The sequence below is a fragment of the Apaloderma vittatum genome, unplaced genomic scaffold (assembly GCF_000703405.1).
Source record: "Apaloderma vittatum isolate BGI_N311 unplaced genomic scaffold, ASM70340v1 scaffold18178, whole genome shotgun sequence".
Lineage (NCBI taxonomy): Eukaryota > Metazoa > Chordata > Aves > Trogoniformes > Trogonidae > Apaloderma > Apaloderma vittatum.
This window is the reverse complement of record NW_009730435.1, coordinates 1,944-17,591: the sequence shown is the minus strand read 5'-3', so window position 1 is coordinate 17,591 and position 15,648 is coordinate 1,944. Positions and strand designations below refer to the sequence as shown.

At 40.6% G+C, this 15,648-nt stretch overlaps 1 protein-coding gene across 1 annotated transcript in view; it reads right to left on the bottom strand.

Moving 5' to 3' along the window:
- The window catches only part of LATS2 (large tumor suppressor kinase 2), a 44,446-nt gene extending 30,777 nt beyond the window's left edge, over positions 1 to 13,669 (bottom strand). Inside the window, exon 1 of the mRNA XM_009874818.1 lies at positions 13,331 to 13,669. Coding sequence (XP_009873120.1) covers positions 13,331 to 13,669 — 339 coding nt within the window. The remainder of the gene's footprint in view (positions 1 to 13,330) is intronic.
- Positions 13,670 to 15,648: the final 1,979 nt, after the last annotated feature.

The window sequence follows — 15,648 nt, the reverse complement described above, 5'->3', positions numbered from 1 at the left end:
AGAGCATGTGGGCAGGATGAGTGGTTAAGCATCACTTTAGACAGCAAGCACACAAAAAAACACTGAAGAGGGAAGCAGGGAGAAGGAAAGCAAGGCAACCTGGAGTTTTGAAATTCAACAGTCTGAGAAAGTGGGGAAGATGCTTCTCCTCCTCTGCAGCGCCTGCCAGCTAGAGTAAGTGGTAGGCACTTATTGTTGGGGGCACTGCTTGGAACCTCACGCTGCTTTCCCTGGCGTGTAGGCAGCAGTTCTGGCTCAGGTGGCTGTTTCTTCCATAATGCAGAGCTGAAGAAAAGGACTTTCCTAATGTCCAAGCTCAATCCCTCGCTGAACACGCACTGGCTTCAGTTGTGCAAGCAGCCTGGGGGCTGAGAGACCAAAACAGCACTTCAGTGTGCAGGATGAGGATTTTCTTCCTCAAAGACCATGTCCAATTTTCAAGGCAGATTAGCATTAACGTTCCTCCAGTTAAAACAACCAGTTTGCTACTAAGGGCTGAACACAACACTACCAGCTCTGTGACCTGGCTGTTCTCCTCCCCAAGCAAATGGCAAACATCATCCTCTCTGCTCATACATCCAGTTCCTGCACTTTAGCAAGGGCTTCATCCTTGTTACACTTCCCATCGGCCCTCATGATTGTCAGTTATCACTTTCCTGTTAAGAGTTTAAACCTTGCAGCAGTAATATCTTCTCTATCCATTAGCTGCCACAACCTGGGAGTTTAAAAAAAAAAAAAAAAAAAAAAAGGGAGGTGAGGGGCTAAGTGGAAGTAAAAACTAGTTCCATTGAGCCTCTTCCCAGACTGGGAAACCACAAAACTACTATGTGAAAATGGCAAAACAAACCAATCTGGGATCTGGTGGCAGGGTTTTCCCCAGATTCACAGGCTCAAAAGTTGGTGTGCAAGGAAGGTTGATGGTGCCTTGCTACTGTGACTGAAAGTCTTGTCCCTTTTTGGACAATGGTCCTATTTTGAGGTAACAGGTGAAAGGAAGAAAAGGAAGTTTTACGCAAAGCTGGAAGTAAGATAACTGGCCTCCCTGAGATGCAGTGCTGATACTACGGCTGCTGTTGTTGGGCCCATAGAGGGCAGGGTGATGCTTAAGTTCATACTCTAGAAGATATTCTTGAGCTTTGGGGTAAAACCCATCCCCCACAAAGGCAAGAGGAAGAAAATGGCTCTTTACAAAAAAACCCAAAGAATCCTGTTATACACACAGCACTGCTGTTTGTCAAAAATAGCGTTCCTGGAGATGCTGAACACATAGCAGGACGTCCTGACCTTCCCAGGAATCTGGAAGAAGCCAGCTCTGCTTATAACACCAGAGCTCTGCCACAGACTGTGCTGCAGCTCAGACTCTCCTTTGCCTTCCGAGCAGAGGTGTTCCAAGCTCAGCACGCAACAGCTTCTCCCTGGCAGTAAATCTGAGCACCCACTGCTGTGTAAGTGTAGATTAGGGCCTGCAACAGCAAGTTCTCAACCTCGAGCAGTTTCTAACGTTTATGAACCACAGGGAAGTTCCTGGGAAAGCGGAACTGATTTGTTACAGAAAGTTTAACAGCACCAAAGTAGTACTGAAAAATACTTTTTCTAGGTTACTTTGATGTGGCTAAAATCCCTGAATGTTCACTTCTCAGTAAAGAGAGAGATGGGGGGTGGGGGGAGGCACACCAACGCAAATGAAAATTCTTGTGGCTTGCTTTTGAATTTGCTGGCACTTCCCAGTGAGGTCCTGCTCTTGTAGTATGGGGAGCTGGCTCGACATGTACCCTGGCAGAGACTGATGACTTTTGCCCACTTGTAAACTCTCTCTAGGCTCTAGGTCTTCGATTTGTTGAGCACCACATCAACATCTTCTCTCCACCATTTCCGTGATTGCAACAGCACAGGTTCTTCATAAAACACCTTCAAGAAAGCATCCAATGAACTTAGTGCCTGCATGACAGAACACAATAAAAAGATTTTCTGAATGGAAGAGATGACCAAGGTGCAAGAAATGATCACAGGAAGGAGATGGAAGTGAATTTTCAGCACAGCAACTGCTGGAGCGCTTGAAAAAGAAGAGGAATTCCACAGCCAGCTGGTCGCTACCATGTCTGGGCAGCACATATTGCACAGGCAGTCAGGGGGTGATCTAAAATCAGAATTAAGAGACTGTGCCAGACAATCAGAAAAAACAGGCTCCAGCAAGGTGGAATGCATATCTCTGGAGAAAATTATTCAGCACTAGTTTGGAGCCAGCATAAAAACAGCCCAGTACCGAGTGGATTTGTCTTGATTCAAAGATCGCTGTCATATGGCTATAACTTCTTATATTTCTGTTCTTTTTTTAAACCAGGATACGATGCACATACTGATATTTCCAAGGTTCCAGTTACATAGATTGAATTAGATTTATGTACCTTTAGCAGGCTAACATCTGGCAGGAAGGTGGAAAGAACACAGTCACTGTGACAAAATGGGCCAAGCAAATGGGACAAGTAGGTACTTTTAAGTACAGACTATGGAGTGCTCACACTGAATGAAAGAAAAGAATACAGCAATGAAAATATATGGGGTGTGCTGTAAGAGGTGCTGAGCATTAGTCTTCCATTAGTACTCAGCATACATACGCACAGAAGGCCAGTGCAAAGAACCAAGATGCACAAAAGAGTATGCTCATTCAAGGAAATCCATAGCATGGACATGGGCGCAATTGTAGATGAAAACGTTTATTTTGGTAAAAAGGCTGAGAAGCTCAGTGGATGGAGAGTTATGAAGAAGTGGTGAGCAGATTTAGATTAGATGTTAGGAAGAAGTTCTTTAGTATGAGGGTGGTGAAACACTGGAACAGGTTCCCCAGAGAGGTGGTGGAAGCCCCATCCCACTCAGCAAAAGGCAACCTGATCTAGTTAAAGATGCCCCTGCTCACTGCAGGGGGGTTGGACTAGATGACCTGGTTTCTTCCAGCCCAACACATTCTACGATTCATTCTATGAATCCAGTGGAGCAGAAAAAACAATGAAATAAGACAATAGGTATAAGAAGGTATAGTCTTGAATAGCCTTGAAGATGTGATAAAGTTGAAGAACAAAGTGAAAACAGAGATCAGGAAGCTGCAGAGCAGCAACAACAATCTCCACATCTGTGCTGATGTTTTATTCCGTTTTAAAACAATCCACATCCAACAGATTCATAAATGGTGTATAAAATGCAAACCTAACCATATAAAGACTTACACAGGAGTAATTTCACACTGCTAGTTGTCCTAGTGAAGTCAATCTATTTGAAGGGCAAATTTATGTTACCACCTAGTATGAGCAGTCTTCTTTCTAGCATTTTATGTATGTCAAGAGTAACACACTGTATCTTGTCATGCTTCAGCTGAAACCAGTGAGCCACACATCACACATTAGAGTAACAAAGGATCCAGGAAACAGTTGCAAAATGCTTGGGCATTGAAGCAATCTTTTACATCTCAACATTTTTCCATTTGCATTGTTTATATTTATCTAAAGTTGTAAAGAACAACATGTGTCACAGTAACAGTTTCACACAGGCACACAGACACTGACCATTAAAGACAAAGCTGCACAGAGCACAGTTCCTTTTACAGGCTGCCCCTGCGCTAGCAGTGACCCGATTGACTAAGTTACAGGTACACAGCCTTCTTTGGCTTCAGCCTTCTGAAAATTAACTGGCCTAGAAATAGAGTTGGTTTTGTGTTGTTTTTTTTTTAAATAAAGTGTTTTCATAGCCTCTCTTGTTCTCTTCATCCTTCACCTCTCTGGGGAAATATTTTTAATTGCTTGAATTCAGTTAATCTAGAGAGCACAAGTTTCTCATCAGGAAACATCCATCTCTTACACTGCAGGGAAGCAGAACACAGCCTCAAACATTAGAATCTTTTTTATTTAAACTGAAAAAGAAATCTTCAGTGCAGTAACAAATCCTATGGATTAAGCTCTTTGCAAACAGCTGGTACCATGCAAATGCTGTACTCATCATAAAATATATGCACACATGCATCCCTTGGGTGAAACCGAATTTCTGTGTGTCAGTTTGTATATGCGAAGTTCCTCATGAACTGCTGGTGACAGCCCAGATGGCAGGACATGCTGGTTTTAGCTGGGGTAGAGTTAAATTTCTTCACAGTAGCTGGTATGGGGCTGTGTTTTGCATTTGTGCTGGTAAAACAGACATTTTCATTACTGTTGAGCAGCCTCTATACGGAGTCAAAGCCTCTTTTGCTCCTCATCCCACCTCACCAGTGAGTAGGCTGAGGGTGCACAAGGACCTAGGAAGGGACAAAGTCAAGACAGCTGACCCCAACTGACCAAAGGGATATTCCAGACCATACAACATCTTGCTCAGCATGATGGAGCCCTGCTTTCCGGGAGGCAGCTGAACACCCTGTCTGCCAATGGGAAGGAGCGAATGAATTCTTTGCTTTGCTTGTGCATGAGGCTTTTGCTTTACTTACTGTCTTTATCTCAACCCATGATTTTCCTCACTTTTACTCTCCTGATTCTCTCCCCCATCCCAAATGGGAAGCATAAGCAAGTGGCTGTGTGGTGTGTAGCTATCAGCTGGGGTTAAACCACGACACAGAACAAGACTGTTAGAAAAAAACAGTTTTGCTGTACTGCAACCATAGCTGGATGACCCCATTGAGGATCAGAGCTACCAGAACCCCCTCAGCAGAAGCCACACGGTATCAGGTGGTATCTACACGGTATCTCCACATGAGCTGACAAATAACATGAATTTGAAAATACTCCAGCAGCAACTGTATTTTGGGTGACCAGCAGCAGATGAGTACAGCAGGCAGACAGCAAGAATTTGACTGGTTGACTTGCACAAGGCTTTATCTTCTGAAGATGGGAAACGGGGATTCCTTTCAAGTGTGGACAATACAACCTGGCTGCTGCAACGGTAGGATAACACCAAAGACCACAATGTCACAGCAACTTCAGCCTCTATTTTGGTAATCAGAGGCTTTTTTTTAATTTTTTTTTTTTCCAAAAAAGCTAGGGAATTATGAAAACTTAGAAATAAGGACCAGCATCTTCCACTGTAAGCCTCAGCTCAAAGCAACGCAAAAATATCATATCTGAACTACAGACACAATTAGGTTATGAACACAGGCAGAAAGAGTGAAAAAAGTGGAATGTAGTTCACATGCTGTATACATGACTTATATAAGGCTCAAATTAACACAAACATCTATAGCTTTAAATAAACAGATAGGGCATCTGTCCCCCCTAGATTTTACTAGGCCAAACTGTGTTTGTTCCAGCAGTACTTGATTGTAAAACATCTACTCTAGAGTAGTGATTATCCATAGTGAGGCAGCTTGCAGTCCAGCCACCTCTTTCCAAAGTCAAATAAAGGAAAAACTGGACTGCCCAGCCATTTGTCATCAGGCAATGGTGGAGAATAAATGGACATATTAAATAAACGTGAAAAACAGCAGCTGCCATCACCAAGAAAACTTCACTTGAAGGTCTCTTTCGTGTCTTTCCTCACCTATTTTGGATAGCGTCACATACCTGTATTTGCACAGAAGGCAGCCAGTACCCAAGGAACAAAGCCTTTAAAGGTCATCAGTCCAACTCCCCTGCAGTGAGCAGGGACATCTCCAACTAGATCAGGTTGCTCAGAGTCCTATCAAGCCTGACCTTGAATGTCTCCGGGGACGGAACCAAGGTGTGGGAGATACACAGACACTACATGTGGTGGCATGGACAGTTTACAGGAGTCACCACCACCAAAAGCAGCTGCTGGGCAGGATTTGAACACTGCCCAAGGAAGCACCAGCAACCTGAGTTCTGCTGGAGAGCGACATGATCAACCTCACCACAAAAAGCATTTCTCCCGCATTTTGCAGCACATAACAATTCACCTTTCAAGCGGTGTAGCCCTTAGTCCCTAGTCCCTACCTCCTGAGCAGGACCATGCCAGTCACTGATTCTCCTTCCAACAGTGCTTAGCTAAGAATTCAGCCAGCATCTTGAATATTTCCAGAAAACGGACACACAGTTTTAACCATACTTTCAGAAAACATAGTCACAATAACGGCCTTCTGCCCTGGAGCAAGGAAGACAAAATCTGGAAACGACATTTTATAAACAAAATGGAAGAAAAAGTAGTTTAGTTCCCTTCAGTTTGTCAGATTATATTACGTGACTGAATGCCTTGCTACACTCTTGTAATCTAAATTACTACAACCTCATGTACCTGGTACAGTATTAGTATTTCTACACAGGGTACTAGTGAAATTTCCCTTTTTTTTTTCCTCCTTGTTAACTTAGTTTCAGTTCTATTGATTAGCTAATTTCAAAATGTCTGTAAAATAATTTTTCTATGGGTACAGCACAAAAAAAAAGAAGTGAGGAAAAAGGACTGTCATTGGAAGGTAGTCTATGTATATTTGGCCATGGTTTACATGGAAAATAAAAAGGTTTAAAAAAAAATTATCACACAAGTATGACACATACCTGTTTATCACATGAGAAATAGCCATGGACTTTGAATTGCATTCTAATAATATTCAATTAGCGAAGCTTTTATTTAGTTTAGCAACTATCAGAAAAGCATTCCTAGGTTCAATTAAATGAGTTCCAAATGCACATCTTGGATTACCTTTAAGGACTGCAGCATGCAAAAGCCTTGCATTCAGTCCTCCTACTGAAGTCTCTAAGTTTAAAATCATCATTCCATTTTTTTTGAGAAAGAAAAACAAACAAACCAGCCCACAAACACAACCAAAAAAACCACCCCACACCCTCCCTATGCAGAGATGCTATTTTTCAGTCTCAGCATAAAATCACATTGGTTCCTCTCAAAACACAGTCTGAAAAGAACAGCAGAGATTTAGGCTGAGAACAACAAAAAAAAGCGAAAGGAACAGTTACACCCTACTACTATTGTGATATCAACTTCCTGTTACAATAATGGCCATCTCTGCTTTTGGTCACAAGGGCTTTTTTATTCAGAGACTGAAATCAATGCTTAGGCAGAATTTTTAGTGACTGTGATAAAGTAATTTCCTTTTTTATTGAAAAAAAAATCCATAGCTCAGCCTTCTCCTAGAAATTTAAGTTTAATAAATACTATTTAAGTATCCAATGAAAGTTAATCCTGCACCCTGTAACAGCAATATATAATTTTAGACTTTTATATTAACTCACAATCTTCTAGAATTATTATCTGACATGAGGAATAGGGAAGCATTAATTTAATATAAGTCAAGATTCACACTTATCTACAGCTGAAGTCAGGCACTTGATTCCTGTTCTGTCATTTCAAACACAATCCTACTATCAAGTTGCAATTTATTCTGTAGTTTTCCAAAGAAGAAAGGAGACTAACAAGAATAAAGGGCAGAGTTTAAAACATACTGCAGTCTTGTTCAGTGCCATGTTACTGCCCAGCTGCCATGAAGTTACACCTTGCCATGTGAAGGAGCACATGCAAACACCTACTACCACCAGAGAGTAGCTCTCCCATTGCAAAAAAGCAAGGGAGAAGACAAATTTTTTTTTCCTTCTGCAGGATGAGAATACTCCAACCTACACTCATACAGAACAATGCCAAGAGCACCTTACCAAATATACTGCAGGAAGTGCATCATGACACAGAGGATTTAAGTCTATTCACTATGACAGTGTCATCAAGAAGTGACAGCAAAGTAGGAAGAAGAGAGGGGTGCCTCAAGAGCAACCCTCATCTCTTGCTTTCAGCCTCTGGAAAGCTAGGACTCACTTCTTAGCTGCTTTGGAAAAAAGAACTGAAATGACCTAAGGGGCTAACTTCAGGAGTACTTATATGCCTTGAAGGAAGAACACCAGATGATACTGGAAACTTCTCAGAAATGAGAAAAGAGTTCAACTAAAAAGGAAGGTTAAGGAAAAAAAAAGAGGAAAAAAAGTATAGGAAGAGGTTATGAAACAAGCTCTCAACACATCTACCAAAAAGACATAGTGAACAACTTCCCTTCAAATGAGGGAGGCAAACTAATACACAAGAGACTGCTGGCCTGAATTACCAAATCTACTTCAGTTGCTAAAATAAAATCCTTCTCCTGCATTCAGCAGTGAGTGTCCTCATTCGAAGGCCCCTTTTTTCTCCTTGTAACCCAAGAATATCTATATCCTCCTGACCTGCAACGTAGTTTATGACTCTTGCCACCTTTAACATATGTCCCACAGAACCACCTAGGCAATCTTCTAACAGCTCATTCTTCAGTCATTTTTCACTAGCAAAACAATCTGGACCCAAAACACCCAGAAGATGACCAAGATGTTCATCCTGGAGGTTTTTGAAAAGAGCTGGGCAAGTAGTACTCTTAACACTGGTAAAGTTTATCCAAACAGAAGACAAAATTTTGTTACAGGACAGGTCAATGTTATTAAATTATTTCTGCCATTTGCTCAGGGCTATTACAAAATTTGCTGCCTTTCACCTTGAAGGCAAGCTGTCTTTTTAGACTTGTCCTCTTAACAAATACATCGCGCAACAGGTATTTTACTGGAAGCAAAACTCTCACTACACATCATCTGCTACCAAAACAAAACTTTGCATTGCATCTGCTTCCTCTCATCACTTCAGCAATAGGATGAAAAGTCATATTGCTCAGCAACACACTGCTAGATGGCACGTGGATTATACATGAATAAGCATGACCTAAAACCCTATATAGAAAAGAAAAAACCAGAATACTAGTTCCACATGCAAAACATTAAAAGGACTTTCTGCCTGAGCTCTATTTGGCATAGCAGAATTTCACTCACTCAAGTGCAAACACTTGTTCAAATTAAGGTATTGCCCCTTCTCAAAGTTTCCCAAAACCAATCGGCAGATCACAAACTAGGGTGGAATCTTTGCCAAATGTGTGAAGTAAAAAGGATGTAATCCATGACGAAGAAATGAAAAGAATCTCGGAATGTAAGGAGGAGGAATTTAAAAAAAAAAAAACCAAAAAAAACACCACCAAACAAACCCAAAACACAAAAGCAATAAAAAAAAAAAATCTCACTTCTACAAAGTGAATTCCATGAACTCAGTGTAACACAGATGACAAAACAGTCAACTTGATATTCTTAAACATTATCACAGTACCCACAAACACCACTCCACTTTCCTGAAATACACTGTAATTAGTGACCAAAGAACATATCTTCCACCTTGGAATGCTCTGATACTAGCACAGGTCTTTGTTCTATTACAGAGATATTTACAAAAGCCTCTGGAAAAAACAAGGCATAAAGACTTTCCCACTTTACAAATTCATAGTTATTCAGTGTACAGCACGTGATGCATGTTATCGGAGGTACGTAGCCTGTAAAAAAATCTAAAATCATCTTTTTTTTCTAAAAAGCAGCTGCCCAAATAAACAATGTCTAGAAGTCTTCACCCAGAAAAGGCATCCTTGCTACAAGAAAAGAAGTTTGCTTGAAGGGGGAAAAAAAAAAAAAAGTGGCCAGCATATAATGTTCCACAGTTCATCTAGAACTGCCGCAGCCCACTCTAAATTACAATGTCAGAGGCTGTTTTTGCTCTAAGGAAGTACAGTAAGTACAGTACAGCCCATTCAGGTTGCTGGAATGTCACTGATCATATGCTCAATTGCATCTATTCATCAGAAAAATTCAATCCACAACAGCAGCTGCATTTACCACCACGCCCAAAACGCCATCCAGTTGCCTCAGGTGATTCCAGTGGTTTACCAGCCTGCAAGGACAGACAGTCCCCACTCCTGTCCCTCTGCAGTGACTGCAAGTTACACTTCCAAGCCCAAGGAGCTTTATTTACTAAAAAACAGTATATTAGTAGTGCTTTTGGCTTCAAGATTTTGCAATGAAAATGGTCCACCCTTTTGCAGTTATGTTCTACAAGTTTCAAAACAATTTACGCTGCACTAATTATTTCTGATTGAAACTTGCTAAATAATTACTGTTGAAAAGATGACTTAAGTAAGCAAACAACAGACAAGTTACTCCATTTGTTGAAAAGAACTATGACTAATTATGTATGTGATTTTGTGCTGTATCTCTTAAAAAAAAGTGTGTAGTCCTGGCTTCTTTCAGGTCAACAGCAAAGATCCCATTAAGTTCTGGGGCCCAGATTTCTCTTCAAAATCAGAACCCACACAATGTTTCAAAAGACATCTTTGTGAGAGAACATAGGTCATTTAAAAGGACACTGGCAAATTCCTAAACAATTTAACAAAAAATAAAAATCTGTTTTCACATGTAACACCTATGATGACTGTAACCAAAAGACACAAGAATTCTGTATGTACTTAATAAATTACACTGCATTTTATATAATTAAGTTTACCAACCAGCTTATAACTGATTTCCTGTCTGCGTGGGTCTTTCACAGAGTAAGAATAAAGTAATAAAATGTTACGTTTCCTTGTTATTTAATTAAACCAATTTCAATTTCATCTTAAAACTCAGAGTCACTTTGGCAAAACAGAGAGCTACCAACCCTACCTTTATATTGCCTAATAAGCAATGTCTCTTGAAGTATCTGAAGTATTTGTTAAAATCTAACCATGCTACAAAGTAACAAATAGAACTATTCCTTCCCCAGCCTTTAAAATTTATGCTTTCCTTCTCAACCATCTCTGCTCCCTTTCACCCTTCCAAAAGTCCTTATTGCGGTCCAACAAACAAACTGAAGAAGCATCTTGATCTTTGCATAGTGCCCACCAGAAAAGATTACTCACAAGGTTAGGATTGCTTTCCAGTGTTCCATCTAGAATATCAAAAAGCAGCAGCCTAAATCCAAACTGAAAACGGAGTTCACGTAAGACCAAACCGATTAATGTTACAGCCAGCTATTCATTCTTCATAACTTCCTAGAATGTTCATGATTAGAGCTTCTTATGACAAATCGCCAACTTCAGGAGACCTGAACAGCTGATCAGTGCTCCATGAAGCAGGATCAGAAGGTGTAAGATCCTGTACTCTGCAGGCTTGCCATTGGGGAAGGCTCAAGTAGACCATCAGCTATTCATGGATTGAAATATTGAAATCCCTAACCTCTGAACATCTGCTCCTGGCATCTGAGACAGGTGTGGAAGGGGGAGCTTCAATGACCATACCAGCCTCACACTAGTGTGGGGTCCAGAAGTAAAGAAAACCATCCCCAAAGAAACTGACCTGCTCGCTGCCTACAGGACTACAGAAGATGTCTTTGCAGTAGGCATTTAGAGACTGTGATTCACAAGCAGGGACAGGGTAGCTTGGATAGCTGATTTCCTACATGTCATGCTCTGAAACAGCTCAGCATTTGATGAAAGGAAGAATCTAGAGGCTGTAATCGAGTCTGTCACCCTACACCACGCCAACTCCAGCGCCAGATACCATTCACACGACCTCAAGAAGCTCCATTTATTCACAACCCTCCAGGACAACCAATCTTCATACAGCCTGGACTCGCATTAGGAATGCCAGCATTTTAAGCCACAAAAACCCAGTTTTGGAACCTCCATCTGGACTCTACCCAAATGGGATCCTGCTTATGCTTAGGTTTGGATGCCAAACACACCTAAGGGATAGGCCCAATAATGCTGCCTCCAAGCAACAACTCACAGCTAGGGAGAAAAGCCAGATGTAAGGATGGAAGGATCATGGCCAGCGAGGAAAAAAACCCAAAACCAAAATCCAGGCACATACACACAAAAAATGTGCAGCCAAATTTCAGGAGGTCTCAAAAATCTTTACATCAGTCAGATCTGGGCTTACCCTCAGTGCTCTTCAAGAAGAAATATATTGCATGAATGTTGAAGTCAGAACTAGAGATACTAAAAACTTCACATGTAGAGCGTATTTACATGTACAGCACATTACTTCCTTTAATACTAAGAGATTTTAACAGGTGCTCAGGTATCCGGTTTATATATTGGCTTAACATTTCTGTGCTGTAGTGCGCTCAAAGTACTTTCCAGGATTTCAGTCCAAAAAGCCTGTTCTGTGTGTGAACGATTTGTCCATGTAACCTACCAAATGCACATTTCAATCCAGAATCCAGCTGTGCTCATTTAACCTTGGCTCATACACACAGGGAATGTTCTCATCCTAAACAGCAAGGGAAACTTAGAGGGCAGAGTTCTAAAAAACACTATGTTTTCACGGCATGCTTAAGATCGGAGAAAATCCTTGGTTCTTTCAGTTAAATAATTCAGGACAGCATTTTGGTTCACTGCACTAGGAAGTCTTTAGCTGTACTGCAGCACTTCACATTGGTTCTGCAATCTACTCAAACTGATTATCTCACATAGCATAAACTCTCTGAAACAGAAACACTAATTAATGTCTATATAGCTTCAGAGAAATGCAGACTGTTTATAATAATGCCTGATACTAGTTTAGTTATACAAATTCAGAATATAGTCCAGGAGAGTCAAGAGACTCACACTCTGTCATGAGCGAATGGAGGTTAAATTTTGAAGTCAAGGAAATGTCACTGAAAGCACTTTGGTTTTAAGTCTCTCTCCAATCTATACCATGGAGTATAGAATCATAGAAATGGAAATGTTTTGGCTTGTTAACAACTGTCATTCAATCGCACAGGGAAAAAAAGCTTTTCTACAAACAATCAGAATCTGAACCCAAAACATCCCTTCCTCTCTGAAAAGCAAAATTTTGAACTATTCCTAGGCAGAGGTGAAAGTCAGTATCAACACTGAAAGCACATGCAAGATGAATGCAGCTCAACACAAATTAAGAACACGTTCTATCATCAGAGTAACAAAAGCAATTATTTCTGTGCCAAGTTCCTCATTTGAGACAGAGCTACCACTTCTTGATAGAAGCAGAGAAGGTGAGGAAGAAAAGGTGTGCACTCAACCACTGCTGCTTGCTGAACATCCAGCCAGTTCCACCTACTTTGGGCAGACAGCAAGTGAGCTGCTTCAAAGACCATACATACTCTGTCTCTGACATCTCTCCTAGTTGCTTCTGTCAGCGAACCGATCTTAGATGTATAAGACAAAACTCCACTCTATTCCTCATAGCTAAGGCTTGTTACAGCATTGAGTGGAAGAAAACAAAACAAAATGCTGCCGTGTTCAGCCTTATACATCAATCGGAGAAATCATAAGAGAACCCTAGAAGTCACCATGACCATCTTTAACACGAATTTACCCTGTATTAGCCACATCTCTCAACAGTAAGTCCGCCTACTCTGCTAGCCAAGCAGCAACATGACTGCCACAAGAATTGGTGCATTTTGTCAGCCAGCAAGTTCGACAACTTTCAAAATCCTTTATTTGGTCCCGAGTATAAACTTGTTTTGAAGCCAGTGACAATCTCCCCTCCAAACACATACGTACCTGATCGCAACCTGCATTCACCAGTTCCTGGAGCATCTGCCTATTTACTTCCACAGCTGCTGTAGTGCTCGACTCATTAGCAAAAGGCAGCAACGAATATCGAATCTCTCGCAGAGCTTTCTGATATGGTCCGAACTTAGGCGTTTGTCTCATCTGCTGCTGCCTTGCAGCATCCTTCCCTATTAAAATCTTAGGGTCCAGAGAAGTTTCACTGCCTGGTCCGATTGGTAGTCCCTGACCTGAAGATTTGGATGGCTGCTTTAAACCTTCTCGAATCTCTTGTAACCTCTGTCTGCTGTTTCCAGAATATGTCGTAGCAGGAAAAGTCTTTGGCCTCATTGTTAATCCAGTTTTCTCTGAGCATAAATACAGCTTTATTCTTAGGGTTTTTTTGTTATTTTATTGCAGAAAAAGTGTCGCTTGATGGTATCAATTTCTTGTAAACATAATCCTTCAAAGAGAAAAAGGTAAAATTCTCAACAAATTTCTGCCAATGTTTTACTTCAGCTCACGGTCTTCACGTTTCCTACAGAAAACGAAAATCCTTGGAATCACCATTTTGCAGACTGAGAGCATCTGAAACAAAACAAAGTACATGCAATTAAGTTGATGCTGTAAATGCCTCTAAAGGGACAGCATGACAATCAAGTGGAAGTGAATCAGTTTAACCTATTAAAACTGTCACAGCTGGATTCCCTTTAATAATTTTCACTTTATCCATTTTCAAGAATAGGATTCCAAAAGGCTTTCTCCACATAATCAATGACTCATTTTTTCTTTATAGAGTTTTAATCTTCAAAATAAGCAAAAATCAAATCCTTAAAAACAACATCTAGGAAATTTACAGTACCTAACTGCAAGTTTCCCACCCAATTGCATAACCAAATTCTGGACAAGCCCATCCTATTTCATAATTAGGGAAGAGTATGCTCATGAAATTTTTTTCTCCCACTTAAGATTTTGTTTGCTTTACACTAGCTGAGCTCAGTTTCAGAAGTTTATGAAAAACATTTATAATGGAAATATTGATGACTCTAACCATAGCAACTTTTAGTATTTCAATAATAAAGTGAATACCAGAAAGACAAGATATTTTGCCTTTCCATGTGAATATTTTAGCAAAGTCTCAAGGTAAGAATTCTGCTCAGAACTGGAAGGAGGAGGGGAAAGGAAAAAAAAAAAAAAGAGGAGTACATGGTATTTCATTAGCTGTGCCTTATAGGGAAGAAAGGAAAAAGAGAATGGAGCTCTCATTACCAGCAGAAGAGGCAGAGCTAGCTCAGTTAGCATCCCAACACAGAAAAATGAAGATTTTGAGACGGCTTTATCCACCTCTTCTGACATGCAACAGCTATTTAGCACCACTGAGCTCTTGCACAACTGGAAATCTCCATAGAGCATGAAGTTACAAGAATCCCACCTTAAGTAAGCCTTTGTCGCATCACCATAACAGAAACGTTAAACGATGCATTTGGAAGAGGATTAAAAAGAGAGCTTAGTCAGAAATGTCATCTGGCAATTGATGCTGCTTATGCAAATTCGCTGCTGCTGCTATTAGCACTCACTAAGTGACTCCTGAATGGTGCTCAATCCACTTTGCTGGGAAGGTTAGAATTTTGTTTGGTTGCTTTCAAATTGCAAATAGAGAAGATAGTAACACGCTGTATGTTCCTCTCAGTCACTCAGAAGTCGACTGGATTATTTTATTTCTTTTTTTAAGAAGTGCTTCACTTCTGATCATAGCCCATTTATCACCGGGAAGAGATTCTCCAGAATGTATTGTTTTCACATGGCCATACTAAAACTAAACTCACTAAGACAAATTTTCCTGCAACAGCTACAGTACTTCCCAACAAAATAACCATTTCCATACATTTACCATCACTTCTCACTGCTGAAGAAACAGTTTACTACTGCGAAGGCTACGATAATCTGGTCCAATTCACCTCTGAAGCCCATTACCACTTCCTCACTAGTACAGAGACCACTTCAAGCTTTCCTCTACAACCACAGGCTGAAGCACAAAAGTAAAGCCAGGCCCCCAGATTCTTATGATGGTTCACCAGTTTGAAATGCAGGAGCACAGATTAATCACTTGAGATTAATCCACATCACTCTCTACTGCTAAGATTTAAATGCTCAGTTAACCAAAAGACACCTATAACGTATTTGAGGTCTTGAGGTGCTCCACTCAGATCTTGTTGCATGTAGGCATCACGTGTTTCAAGCAAAGTGCTAATGCAGTTCATATTTCCACAAACTACAAATCAGCTATGAGTTAATAACAGACTAAGTTTTCATTGTTTTCAATGAAGACA